Source organism: Cavia porcellus, unplaced genomic scaffold (genome assembly GCF_034190915.1).
Source record: "Cavia porcellus strain 051 isolate PalLab524CR breed Dunkin Hartley unplaced genomic scaffold, mCavPor4.1 scaffold_3, whole genome shotgun sequence".
NCBI lineage: Eukaryota > Metazoa > Chordata > Mammalia > Rodentia > Caviidae > Cavia > Cavia porcellus.
The window spans coordinates 45,203,331-45,218,271 of record NW_026947486.1 but is presented as its reverse complement, the minus strand read 5'-3'; the positions used below and the strand labels follow the sequence as shown (position 1 = coordinate 45,218,271).

Below are 14,941 nucleotides of genomic sequence, written 5' to 3'. Positions count from 1 at the left end.
TATTTCATCATGCATCATAAGATCAGTTCTCATAAACTCTTTATAGGTTTTACACAAGCATAAGTCTTAACATGTATTTCTATCCTTTCTATATTAAGGGGAGAAACAGAACAAAGCAGGACAGAACTAAAATTTTCCTATAGACATATAAACTAAAAAGACATATAAATCTGCTATATAAGGAGTTCTACCATGGTCACTGTGCTGTTTCTTGTTATCATCAACAGAATTGGCTATATCATTAGATTAAGTATAATTGAACATATCAGTACATAACGGAATTAGCAAATACAACTTTGTAGATAGTGTAGAGCTACAAAAACAGGTAGTAATCAAATCAGAATGAATATCATAGTGAATCATTGTCAATTTCAGGACAGTTGTCTATATTCCTGAACTTGATAACAGCAACATAAGTTTTGAATAAATAAAATATGTCAATAATAAGCAGCAATCAAACAAGTCAGATTTAACTAAGATCAGTCATGATACAACAGTAAAAGTCATACAGGGATCCTGACTGAGTTAATAGAAAATTAAAGATGACCACTGTGCTATGTCCTGATATCTTTGGGACAGCTGTCAGTGCCCTCAGATCCAGTGCTTGTGTACAAACTGGGACGGAACAAGTTCCAACCAAGCAGAGTGATGCAAGTAATAAAGGTTTTAATTCCTGATACACTATTAGCTATATCTTCTGCTGTTTTTTTTGAAGACTATTCTTCCCCTTTACTCCCCCAGAATGAACTGTGTATTTTTGGGTCTCCCCAACACTCACAGTTTTATATTGGGGGGGGGGCAACCTGTTATTTACCTAAGTGTTTCTGAACTTTCTCACTCCTGGACTGGATTTCTAGTTATATTTCTTCATTTATTAAAGCCTGTCTGTTCAACCTATCCATAAATACTGGTCCAGTTACCTCTATTACTCTCTGGTTCTCTATCACGTCGAGTTCCGTTTATTCATATTTGATTTTGGTCCATATACCCTTCTTCAGGCTGATTATATTTCCTATAAAGAGCCTCTCGGTGTACCATACTTCTTGATCCACTCTGCCTGTGATTTTTCTCTTTTTTTTCCTTAAGTTGTGTATCTAGGCTATCTATATTAGAAATTATATCCAACCTTCTTTGCCTCATTTCTGTTGTGCTCTTTTTCTGTCATTAAAATGTCCTGCAGTATTCTCTGTAGAGTTGAATTGGTGGTTGCAAATTCTCCCAGTTCCTCTTTATCTTGGAAGCACCTTATTTCTCCATTAATTTCTAGGGACAATTGAACAGGATATATCAATCTTAGCTGGAGATTATTGTCTTTCAAGGCTTAGATTATTTTACCCCATGCTCTTCGAGATTTGATGGTTTGTGCCAAGAAGTCTGTTGTAATTCTGATGGGTGTTCCATTGTAAGTGATCTGTTTCTTGTCTCTGACAGCTTTTAGTATTCTGTTCTTATATTAGATTTCTGGAATCTTGATTATTATATGCCTGTGTGTAGTTCTGTTTTGATTGTAGGTGGCTGGAGTTCTGTATGCCTCATACATCTGAACATCTTTTCCTGTGTTTGGGAAGTTTTCCTTAATTATTTCTGTGAATAGCCTTTACAGTTCCTTTGTTTGTACCTCTGCGTCTTCATTCACATTCTTCATTCTTAAGTTGTAGATCGTCTTGTCATTTTCTAGCCTTTGTATTGTTACTGCTTGTTTCCTTGTTATTTTTAAGAAGTTTTTTCCTTTCATGTTCCCACATTACAAACCTGTTCTCCAGTTCAGATAATTTATCCTTAGTTTATGTCAAACTGTTATGTCAGCTTTCACTAGAGTTTTTAGTTTCCTGGTAATTTCTTTGAACCTGCTTCATGTATTCTATGTTTTCTCTGTTTTCTCCATCAAACAGTTCTCCCCTTTTTTTGGTCTTCCATTCTACCATCTGTTTTTTTCTTGGGAGGTGTTTAGCATTTCTTTAATTATTCTATTTATATCTTGGTTAAATACTTCACTTTTGAACTCTTCTGTGAGATCCTGAAGATATCGCTCTATGTCTATTGGTGCTATGCCTGATATTGCATGTTTTATGTCCTAATTTTCCTTTGCATTTACCTTTCTCTTGGATCAGTTTTCTCAGGATTTGGGACTGAGGACCCTTTCTTGTTGCCTCCTCTTCTCATATTTTTTGTTCCTTCTATACAGGCGTATATAGGAGGCCTAGTTTCTTTCTTTGTCGGTTTCCATTTGTCTGAAGCACGCTGACTAGGTAGTACTGCACACTGCAGTGTACTAGGAGGTACAAACCTGGGCAGCCTATGTTGGACCCGCCCCTCCAGGTCAACCTAATGAAGGCTTCACTGCGTTAGGATGCACTGTCAGTGGTAGGAACTTGGTTAGGGCTAGCCTATTGGGCCTCAGTCCATGGCGTCACCCAGGTCAAGTGCTCCCCACCAATCCCTCTTGAGAAGGGAATATCTGACTGAAATCACTGCAGCACCTTGTCCTGTCTAGTCTCCCCCAGTCCCAGAATGTCTGTTGAAGCCTCTTTGTCTATGGAAGGATGTTTATTCCCCTTAGTCACCACAGGTTGATGCAGGGTTTCCCGCCAGCTCTGCTCTCAATTCAGTTCACCTATTCCCGCTCTCAGAGCGTTCATGTCTCCAGTGAGTTGAAACTAGCAGGATATTCCGGCTGCACCAATTCAGGCGTAGCAGCGGCAGCTAGTTCAATCCATGAGTTCAAGCAGGGGCACAGAGCCTTTTTAGCTGTTCCAATTGTAGCACTGGGAATACATTTCCAAATGTTTCTGTCAGCATAGTTCATTCCTGGGTCGGCAGGTATATCTCCCTCTGCTTAGGACTCCCCATGCCGCACCATTCCTGGAATCTAAGCTGGCCATCTCAGAGAGCCTCTGTAGCTGCTGTTATCTATCCTCCATCTTCTCAATCGTATGCAATCGATTTAAAAAAAAAAAGATTAGAACAATGCTCGGCCTCATGTTTTATCAACTCTCATTTATTAGCTGTCTCACATATCAACAGCAAGGCCCCTGCTGTCTTGTTTGTGGGTTTCCTTTTTAGTCTGAAGTATAATGTCTGTGAAGGAGATTTGAGCCCCTTCCTATTAGCTGGGGTATTCATATCTTTCTGAGCCTACCTTGGCTTCCATTTCCTACAGACCCATTGTGTATTCTTTTCTTCCATTTTTTTTTTTCTTTTTCTTTGGTACCATGGATTGAACTCACAACCTTGTGTTTAACAAGCAGGTACTTATGCTGCTGAGTTAAACCCCCCAGCCCTTGTGCATTCTCTTCTTTCCATCTGATGCTAATTTGCCTTGCATGGAAGACAGAAGTAACAGGAATTCAGCAACTCCACTTCTACCATCTCAGCATTCCTGTTTCCCAGTCATCATAGAAGCCCATTTTGCACGCAGATGATTGTCTCCCCCTACTCTGTCCTCTTCTGGCCCTGCTATGTTGAAAAATAAAACTTAATTACTATTCAAGATATAGGAGGCTGAGAATGGGAGAATTTTAAAAATTGAAAAATTGGGGCTGGGGATTTAGCTCAGTGGCATAAGCACCTGCCTTGCAAGAAGGCAGTCGTGACTTCGATCCCCAGTACTGATAAAAAGAAAAAGACAAAAAAAATTGAAATATTAATGAGAGATTTGAAGGAGAAGCAAAAAGTGAGACAAAAGATCCTATTACAGAGTAGGATATTCATAGAAAATAAAAGAAAAATTGTGGAGAATACAAATAGAAGAAATCAGAAAAAAGGAGTAAGAAAAAGAAAGAAAATGAGTGCTAAAACAGAAAAAAACATTTTCTTTGTATACATGTATTGATTTTCTTTTTTTTTTTTAGATTTTGGTTACCAGGAATCAAACTCAGGACCTTGCGCTTGTCAGGCAGACATTGTACCACTAAGCTATATCCCCAGCCCTGTATACATATATTTGAATGAACAGTTTCCTTCTAGTTTCTACAGTTTTGAAGTCCAGCAAGTCTTGATTTTCTCTGCTTAGCATTATGGTCAGTGGTCTCAAGCCTGTTGTTTGTGAGGTGTGCTTCCTATTCCAGAGGCCTCTCGTATCCTCACTGAGACTTGTTCTTGCTCATATTGGCAGAGAGGGAAGATAGTCTTTATATCTGTTCTAGATGTGGATATCAGGGCAAGAGTTCAAGTACTTTATGCTGGCACCTTCATACTCAGCTATTTCTAGCCACAATGCAAGCTGAGCCTGGTGTCTCACTTCAGGGCATAGGGCCCTATATTTACCATCCTGAGTTTAAACTTCCCAGGAGATCTCTTTTCACACCTGATCTCTGTCCATGGCTATGTGAGGGTAACAGTGGGAACCCTGAAGTGAAGTTTTTTTTGAGACAGGGTCTTGCTATGTAGTTCAAACTGGCCTTGAACTTACTGTGTAGCCCAAGCTATCCTCAGGTTTGTGGTGGTCCTCCTGCCTCAGCTTCACAACTGCTGGGATTGCAGGCATGTGCCACCATGTTTGCTGTGAAGTTTTTGTTTTTTTAAAGTATTCTGAGTCCCATATTTATATAAACCATCCTTTCTTGATATGGTGCCTAATCAAGCACTCTTGTGATATGGCAGGCACTCACACTTAAATACCTCTCTGGCTATTGCCTGTTGTGTAGAAGTCCTCCTAGAGCAAAACTCTGTTCTGTTTTTGTAGTTCACAATGGCCGCTGGCTCTGCTGCTGTTTGTCCCTAGATCTTCCAGCCCTGGGCACTTACCTTGCTTCTAGGAAGCTCAGTTCCCCTCTCTGCAAGTCACAAGTGCCAAGAAGAAAGTCCAGACTGGTTCCTTTTCTCTGCGTTATGATCCATCTTAACTTTCCTATAGCTTCTGTGTTTTCTATTCATTCTGTCCTGATTCCTAGTGATGTGCTTCTCTTCTTCACTAAGTTGTTCTTTTCAGTGTCTGGAATCCAGATCTCAGTGAGGCTGAATTTTTCTAATGATCTCACTACTCTGCCATTTTGAGATGGGACTGAAACCCGAAAGTTTTTAAGTAACATCACACTAGTATTCAAAATGTTTCAGTCTTTGGGTAGTCTGGATTAGGTATGCTCAAGCAGTAATCTAAAAATTGAAAACCTTAAAAATCTGAAACATTGGGGGCTGGGGATTTAGCTCAGCGGCATAAGCACCTGCCTTGCAAGCAAATGGTCGTGAGTTCGATGCCCGGTACTGATAAAAACGAAAAAGACAAAAAAAAAAAAAAAAAAAAAAACTGAAACATTTCAGGTTCTACACATATTTGCGTAAGAAATACTGTACTTGTGTTACTGCGAATATACTTGTGTTACTGAGAACAGTTTACTCACCTAAATGCATAAACAATGACTGTAGAGCAAATAAACAAGGTGAACAAATACAATGTTCCTAGAGTTGTAATTCTTAACCAGGGTGTTGTGACATTGATACATTAGAGTCATTTGCAGCTCAGGCTGTTGGGGAAGCTCTCAAGTGATGTTAAAGTCACTTGCCTAGTCTTCTCATCTAAACAACTAGTTGACTTAGAAGTTATCATGTTCAGTTATTCTATTAAAAAGGACTTATACTAGAAAAGAGTATGCTAAGAATATTAAAATGATTATAATCAATGTGAGCAATCAGATCCTTTAAGAAAAAGGAATTTAATTTTTTTCTCATTATAAAATCAACACTGGGCTAGATGTAATGCTACACATCTGTAATCCCAGCACTCAGGAGGCTGAGTTTGGAGGACCCTGCAAATTCAAGGCCAGCATGGGCTACATTGTGAGTTTTAGGCCAGCCCGAACTGCATAGTGAGACACTGTGTCAAAAAACAAAACAAAAAAAAGCAATAGTGGGGGCTGGGGATTTAACTCAGTGGCATAAGCGCCTGCCTTGCAAGTGTGTGGTCGTGAGTTCAATCCCTGGTACCGATAAAAAAGAAAAAGACAAAAAGCAATACTGGTCCAGGCATGGTGACACATGCTGGTAATCTTAGCTATACAGGAAGATAGGAGAATCATAAATTCAAGCCCAGCTATTTTAGTGAGACTTTGTTTCACAGTAAAAAAAATATAGGACTGGGCATAGCAGAGTGCCCTGGGTTCATTGACTAGTACTGAAGAAGAAGAAAATCAGTGATACTGGTTAAAGAAAAATTAGAAAATATAAAGAAAAGAATTAAGCTGAGCCACATGTTACTGTGGTCTCAGCTGCTTGGGAGGGTGAGGCAGCCAGATAAAGGCCAGGACTTCAATGCCATCCCAGGCAACAGAGCAAACTCCAATGTCATTCATAAATAAATAATAAAAAAAAACTGGGCGTGGTGATGCATATCTGTAATCTCAGTGTTCTGGGAAACTGAGGCAAAAGGATCAAAAGTTCAAGTCCCACCTGGGCAATTTAACAAGAGCTTGTCTCAAAACAAACAGAGGTGGAGCGATAGCTCAGTATAAAGATCTTGGATTCAGGTACCATTACTTTGGAGTGTGGTGGTACAAGCCTGTCATCCTAGCACTCGGGAACCTGAGTCAGGAGGATTGCCATTCTGGGCTATAAAGTGAGTTCAAGGTCAGCCTTAACTGCATAGTGAGACCCTGTCTCAAAAAGCCAAAAAAAAAAATCCTCAATACTACAAAAAATTTTTTTCAAAACCATTATATGTGTATATCTTTCCCAGTTTTACTTTACTACATTAGTGATTAGAGATATTTTGAAAGAGAAGTATTCTGAAAACAGTTAAGCATTTGTTTTAGGTTTTTTCATTTTGTTTGGGAGGCATAAGAGTTTGAGACAGAGTCTTCCTATTTGGTCTAGGCTGGCCTTGAATTTGTGATCCTTGAGCTGGAATTATAAGCATGTGCCATGACACATGATTTTATTGTATAAAGTTTGATGTCCTAATGCAAGCACTTTCTGCATTGTTTATAGACTTCATAGTTAACTCATTTTTTAAAAAGTTCTAGTTCAGGGGCTGGGGATTTAGCTCAGTGGCATAAATGCCTGCCTTGCAAGCAGGCAGTCATGAGTTCAATCCCTGGTACCGATAAAAAAAAGTAAAATGACAAAAAAAAAAAAGTTCTAGTTCAACAGGAATTATATGACATTGTTTAAATTGGGGCAATTAAAAAAATAATTCAAGCATTTTCATTGGTTTTGTGATTATACTTTTATGCACATATCTTTGCCTTTTTCATATATAATATATTTTAATTCATTTTTTTATCCCCCAGGAGAATGTAAATCTGTCCAAAGAAGGGTCTATATTTTGTTCTATTTTTTAACTCCAACAGTTAGTATTGCCTGCAGTATAGTAGACATAGTGTGGGAGGCTGAGGCAGGATGATCACAAGTCCAAGCCCAGGGTGGGTAAAATAGCAATAACTTGTCTCAAAATATAAAAAGAGGTGTGAGTGTAGCTGGATAGAAAGGCCCTTGATCCAATCCCCAGTACTAAAAAAATCTGAAAGATCAAATAAAATAAATTAAACAATAAAACTTCTTGACAGCTTAAACTGCACAGTCTTATGACTAGTAAGATGTAAAACTTTCAAAGCAAAAGCATACACTGGGGATAGGGCTTAGCTCAGTAACAAAGTTCTTGCCAAGCATGAGTGAGGCCTTGGGTTCAATCCTCAGCACTGAAGGGAAAGAGCATATCATTGGCCAACAGTGTGAACCATTTAGAGAACAAGTGCCTATACTGCAACCCCAAACCCACTAAATTTATCTCAGAGTACCAACCCTACAAGGAAATGTAAATACTTAGGTTTTAGTTTCAAAACAAAAACCTGTTTTCCAGTACTTGGCTGCTGGGGCAACTTGACTTACATGCCACCAGGAAAGTGCTCTGCGTGCCCACTGGTACACATGCCATGGACTTGCTACTACAGATATAGACAGTGACACAAAAATAAACTGTCCCCAGCTGGGCGTGATGGCACATGCTCATAATCCTAGCATTCAGGAGGCTAAGACAGGAGGATCATTGCAATTTCAAGCCCATCCTGGGCTACATAGTGTAAGGCTAGCCTGAACTGCATAGTGAGACTGTCTAGACATTAACAAACTGTCCCCAAATCAGAAGTCTCAGCCATTAAATCAGAGAGTGTCTAGTAACCCAAGCTTGTAGAAATGATCAATCAGTGCTCCAATCTAGATATGAAGAACTTCAGTAAGAAAAAAATGGGGGGCTGGGGATTTAGCTCAGCGGCGTAAGCGCCTGCCTTCCAAGCAGGCAGTCGTGAGTTTGATCCCCAGTACCAATAAAAAGGAAAATAACAAACAAAAAAAATGCTGGAGAAGACATTTAGATGAGAATTAAATACATGAGGAATGGGCATTGTCCCTATGAAGAAAATGCAAGATTATAGTAAAGGAATGGATAGGCAAATTACAGAGCCAATTATAGATTCAAGGCCTCATGTAAACACCTATTTTTTCTTCTAGGGAGTTGGGATAGTTTGTGCCAACTCCAGGCAGTTGCTGTGGCCTCACTCCTGGGCCCACCAGTTTTAGGTCTACCATCCTCAAACTATTTTTGCCTGGAAAATAAAAAGATAAATACCTGTTTTTCTCTTTTTGCTTAATTATATCCATGTGCAATAGCATACAGTGGATATGTGTATATGCACATTTAATTGGAGGACATTTTTTAACTACTGTTTGTATTCACTACAATGCATGGTGAATTTCTCTTTTCTACTAGACACATTCTGTTTGCTTTAAAATTTGATATTGCTTGCAGGGTATGGAGTTGTTTACCTATAACACCAGCAGTTCAGGAGGCAGAGGCAGGTTGAATTTGCCACCGGCCTGGAGAATTCAATGAGAATCGCTCTCAAAATGTGCTGGGGAAAAAAAGGACTGGGTATGTAGCTCAGTGCAAAGGCCCTGGGTTTAATCTTCAGTACTGCCAAAAATAAGTTCCTTATTTCAGCAACCAAACTGTGTGATGAGACTTTTTGCATGGATGGCTTCATTGTGTGTGTGTGTGTGTGTGTGTGTGTGTGTCTGTCTGTCTGTCTGTCTGTCTTTCCCCCTTTTTGAGACAGCTTCATTGAGCAGTTCAGGCTGACACTGAACTTGCAATGATCCTCCTGCCTCAGCCTCCTGAGTGCTAGGGTTACAGATGTGCACCAGCACACCTGGCTCACTCGCTTATGTGTGCTTGAGCTCTCTCTCTCTCTCCCTGTGTGGCTCTCTTGCTCTGGCGCTCTGGCTCTCTGTATCTATATCTATATCTATCTATCTATCTATCTATCTATCTATCTATCTATCTATATATGAATGAGATCTTTAACTGAGTTACATAGAAATAGGCAGTCAGACAGGGTTAAACCCTCCAGAGAGCCAGTGTAGAAGACCAGATACCTTGTAACCTTGGAGGAAACAGACACTTCTTGCTGTGGGCCAGACCTCATGAAAAAAGACAAAACAAAACTACACCCTAAATATAAATATCAAGGATTGATATTCTAAATAGGTATGGATCCCCTTGGAGTCACCATCGCAACCCCGTACAGAGTCAATTTTCTTTAAGCTTGCTGGCTTGCTACTGTGACTTGCTACCTCATTTGTTCCTGATTGGATAAGTTTTACCTGAACAGTTAATCTTATTGGTTGACCATAGTTCTGTTATACCTCATGTCCACCTGCCTTGTGAGTTCCCATGTTTTCCCCATTTAGATCCTTCTCATCTCATGGTTTTGCTCTATAAAAGTTACTAGGGAAAAAAAATCCCCTAGAAAAGACAGTCTTTGGCAACCCACTTGGGACCCCTTCTGTCTGTCTCTCAGACAGAAGCTTTCTTTCTCTCAATAAATATATTCTGCGAGGCTGGGGATTTAGCTCAGCAGCATAAGCACCTGCCTTGCAAGCAAGCGGTTGTGCGTTCGATCCCTGGTACCAATAAAAAAAAATATATATATATATATATATATATGTATATTCTGTGCTTTTTTAAAAAAATGAAATCTTGTCACATGATAAATTTTCCTTTTTATTAGAATAGGATAAAATTAGATCAAAATAAACTTCTGTCTTAAAAATTGTTGAGCTGAGGGTGTAGCTCAATGGTAGTGTGTGAGACCCTGGGTTCAATTCCCAAACCTCCCTCCACAAAATAGATTGTTTAAATTTAAGAACTTAAAAAAAGAGAGAAATTTAAGAACTGTTTTCCATTTGTTTTGGACTGTTTTTTGTTTGTTTTTGTGGCACTAGATGTTGAACCCATATCCTTCACACCAAGTGACATCCCCTATTTATTTTTTAATTGTTTGACTGTATTCATTTTATTTATTTATTTTTTCTTTTTCATTTTTATCGGTACCAGGGATCGAACTCACGACTGCCTGCTTGCAAGGCAGGTGCTTATGCCATTGAGCTAAATCCCCAGCCCCCATTTTATTTATTTTTTGATACAAGGTTTCTCTATGTAATTCTGACTGGCCTTAAATCACTGTGTAGCCTAGGCTGGCCTAAAACTTATGGTGATCTTCCTGCCTCAGTCTCCCAAGTGCTGGAATTACAGGCATGGACCACCACACCCAGTTTATTTTTTAATTTTGAGAGAGGTTCTCACTAAATTGCCAGGCTGGGTTTGAGCTTATGATCATCCTGCCTCAACTTTCCGGAGTGCTGGAATTACAGGCATGGGCCATCTCACCTGACTTGAAGAAATTTTTGAGAAACTGTTTTCCAAATAGTAAGTTAGTATTCTCTATAAAATGCGTATACTTCTAATGTGTTCTTAGGAGACATTGGTATACTAAAATGGCTATTAGTGTTTTAAAATGTGTATAAAGTTGGGACAATAGTTGAATGTCTAGGCAGGTTATTTCAAAGTACAGTTTTAGAAAACCTTACATCTATGTATTATAGACATATATTTATTTAAAATACTAATTTTGAGCTGGGCATGTTGGCATATACTTGTAATCCCATCACTCAAGAGGCTAAACCAAGGGGATCATTGCAAGTTCAAGACCAGCTTGGGCTACAAAGTGAAATCAAGGCTAGTCTGAACTGCAGAGTGAGACCCTATCTCAAAAAGACAAAAAAAATATATCCCACATCTTGGGTAGGAAAAACGAATATAGTGAAAATGACCATACTTCCAAAACTGTTACACAGCTTCAGTGCAATCCCAATCAAAATTCCAATAGCATATTTCACAGAATTAGAGAAAATCCTAAAAGTCATCTGGAACCAGAATATACCTAGTATAGCAAAAGCAATCCTGGGCAACAAAGACAAGATGGAACATCACAATTGCTGACTTGAAATTATACTGTAAAGCTACTGTGATTAAAAAAAACCAGTGTGGTACTGGCCAAAAACAACCGAAGATCAGTTGAATAGATTAGAAGATGCAGAAACAACTGCAGACACATTAAGTCACCTTATCTTTGACAAAGGTGCCAAACACCTCCATTGGAAGAAAGATAGGCTCTTTATAAATAGTGCTGGAAAAATTGGCTCTATACATGCCAGAGACTAAAACTGGACCCATCTCTTTTACCCTATATTAAGATAAAATTAGAATGGATCAAAGATCTTAATATTAAAGCAGAAACATCCTTGAACACACATCTTAGAAAAAAAAAAGCAGAAACATTATACCTGCTGGAAGACAGAGTAGGTAAAACTCTTAAAGACATTGGTGTAAACAAAGACTAAACAAAACCCCAGTTGTCCAGGAACTATCACAATGAATCAACAACTGAAGTCTCACCCTACTGAAAAGCTTTTGCACAGCAAGAGAAACCACCAACAAAGTGAAGAGACAACTCACAATGTGGGAGAAAGTATTTGTCAGCTGTTCTTCAGACAAAAGATTACTATCAAGAATATATAAAGAACTTAAAAAAAAATCAGTGCTCCCAGATTTAAAAACCCAATCCAAAAATAGGCATCTGAGATGAATACACACTTCCCAGATGAAAAAATACAAACAGCAGATAAATACATGAAGAAATGTTCAATATCACTGGTCATTTGAGATGAAAATTGAAACAACACTTGAGATTTCGCCTCACCCCAGAAAAAATAGCTATTATCAAGAAATCAAGCAATAATAAACACTGGAGGGGATGTGGGGAAAAAGGAACCCTTCTCTACTGTTGGTGAGAATGTAGACTGGTGCAACCATTGTGGAAATCAGTGTAGAGATTCCTTAAAAAACTAGGGTTAGGGGCTGGAGGTTTAGCTGCTGGAGGTTAGCCTACTACCAAGGTTTAGTGGCATAAGCGCCTGCCTTGGTAGTAGGCAGTCGTGAGTTCAATCCCTGGTACCGATAAAAAGGAAAAAGACAAAAAAAAAAAACTAGGGTTAGAGGTCTCATTGAACCCAGCTATTCTCCTCTTGGTATATTCCCAAAAGAATTAAAAACATCATACCGCAGTGATGTATGTGCACTCATGTTTATAGCAGCACAGTTTGTAATAGGCTAAAACAACCTAAATGCCCGTGGATTGAGGAATGGATAAAAAAGTTGTGGTATTTTTATACAATGGAGTACAATGGAGCCATAAAGAATGATAAACTGGACACTTATAGGTAAATTAATGCACCTTGAGAACATACTCATAAGACATACATATAATCATGGTATTTCATTAGTGTGACAAACTGAAAGAAAAAACATGTATGTGTATATGTATATAAAAACAGCTAAGATAGTTATACTACCAATTTCTCTGAGTTTGCTGAAGAGAAAGGTTTGTGCTGGTATTGAATACAGATACCTTGTGCTCTGGGTGAATGATGTGGAGATGATGGTATACCATGTATGTACCATTGTTGCCTCTGATTGACATGCTTTGAAATATTGTTGTAGTTTTTTTTTCTTTTTCTTTCTTTTTATCCTTGAATAAAATGGATTTGAAAATAAATAAAATAAAATACTAATTTTGTAGCCAGGCATGGTAGTACACATGTGTAATCCCAGTACTTGGGAAGCTGAGGCAGGACTGCATTCGAGGCCACCCTGGACTACATAATGAATTTAAGGCTGGCTCCAATTACAAAGCGAGACCCTGTCTCAAAAAAAAGTCAATGGCCGGAGATTTAGCTCAGTCACATAAGCGCCTGCCTGGCAAGTGCAAGGTCATAAGTTTGATCCCCCTGTACAAAAAAAGGTAAAAATAGGCTGAGGATTTAGCTTTAGCAGTGTAAGTGCCTGCCTGGCAAGTGTGAGATCATAAGTTCGATCCCCGGTAACAAAAAAAAAAAAAAGTCAAATAGTAATTTTCCTTTGTATAAATGAAGTAATAATTCTAAATATCTTCATAGTAATTGTAATACTGGATATGTAATGAATTACATATTTTGGATTTTTTATAATTGAGATTTGAAGATTTACATTTTTTTTCCATTTTAATTCTTTTCATGAGAAACTGGGAATAGTGAGATGATGTGTCTTGTTCTATGTGAATTTTTCCTTAAACCATTTTTCTAAGATGGTGGGGTTACCTTAGGGATGGTGCTTTTGTGTGAAGCTGCTACCTCTGACATGGATATTGGGAAGCGAAAAAGTAAGTAATTATATAACTAATGTGACATTTCCTTTAATATAGAAACAAGTAATGGTAGGCTTCTGCTGCTGCTTCCTTTTTTTTTGAGACAGTGTCTTACTGTGCAGGTCAGGCTAGCCTTGAACTCACTTTGTAGCCCAGGCTGGACTTAAACTCGCAGTAGTGCTCCTGCCACAGTGTCCTGAGTGCTGAGATTACAAGTGTGTGCTACCATGGTTGGCTCGAATATTATGTTTTCTTTTTTTTTTGTTTACTTGTTTGTTTGTTTGTTGTTGTTGTTGTTGTTGTTGTTTTGTGTGCCAGGTATCAAAATCATGACCTTGCTTGCCAGGCAGGCACTGTGCTGCTGAGTTATGTACCCAGGTTTTGAATGTTTTCTTATGTATGTATTTGTTTGTGTTTTCCTTTCCATAGATGTCTTTGACATTTGCAAATTATCAGTGGCATAAGTGCTGCCTAGCAAGCGCGAGATTGCAAGTTCAATCCCCGGTACCAAATAAATAAAATTTATTTGCCTGAATTTTTTATGCATTAAAATATTCTTATATTGTTATTTGTTGTAGAAAGAAGCTAACAGTATAATAAGTGTGAGTTTTCCCTTCCTGCTTAAAAAGTTAAAGGTACAGTGGTGATGCCTATAGTTTTACTACTGGAAAGGCTAATGCAAGAAACTATATAAAGTTTGAGGTTAGCCTGGATAATTTAGTAAGACCCTGTCTGAAAACAAAAAGTAAAATAGGAATAGTGATGTAGCTCAGGTTAAGGCCCTGGATTCAATCTTCAGTTCTTCTCACCACCATCAAAGTTTACTGTCATCAAAATTAAGCTATATAAAATCTAATATTTACTTTATTTTCTACACAAAAGATGAGCACACTAGATTTCAAATTTGGGAAATACTTATTTTGCTGAATCTTCACGTATTACAAAAAATAACTAATTATCCTACAAGTTTTTTGGTGGTGATACTAGTGAATAAACTAAGAAGCGTCCTCTACTGAGCTCATTCCCAGCCCATTTTAGTCTTGAGTCAGGGTTTCACTAGGTTACCCAGGTTTACCTTAAATTTGTGATCCTATTGTCTCAGCCTTTTAAGTAGCTGGAATTTTAAAGGCATACACTACCATATCTGGCTAACACAATCTTTTTCTTCCCCTTGTCTGTTTGGGACAGAGCCTTGATGTATAGTTGAGGCTGGCCTTGAACTCACTGTGTCATCCAGATGAGCCTCCAACTCATGATGATGGTCTTCCTTCCTCACTCTCCCAAGTGCTGGGATTATAGGCATGTGTCACAACACCCGGCCAGTTTGCCTCTTTAAAACTTGTCTGTTCAGTATTTCTTTAGATGGAAAAAGGCCATCTAAGTGTAATACTGTTGTGGATTTAATGGGCAATATATATTACAATGGTCAG

General features: G+C 38.5%; 1 protein-coding gene across 1 annotated transcript in view; it reads left to right on the top strand.

Moving 5' to 3' along the window:
• Magt1 (magnesium transporter 1) overlaps window positions 1–14,941 on the top strand; it is a 64,652-nt gene that overhangs the window by 37,695 nt on the left and 12,016 nt on the right. The window contains exon 8 of the mRNA XM_005004168.4: window positions 13,452–13,526. Coding sequence (XP_005004225.2) covers window positions 13,452–13,526 — 75 coding nt within the window. The remainder of the gene's footprint in view (window positions 1–13,451; window positions 13,527–14,941) is intronic.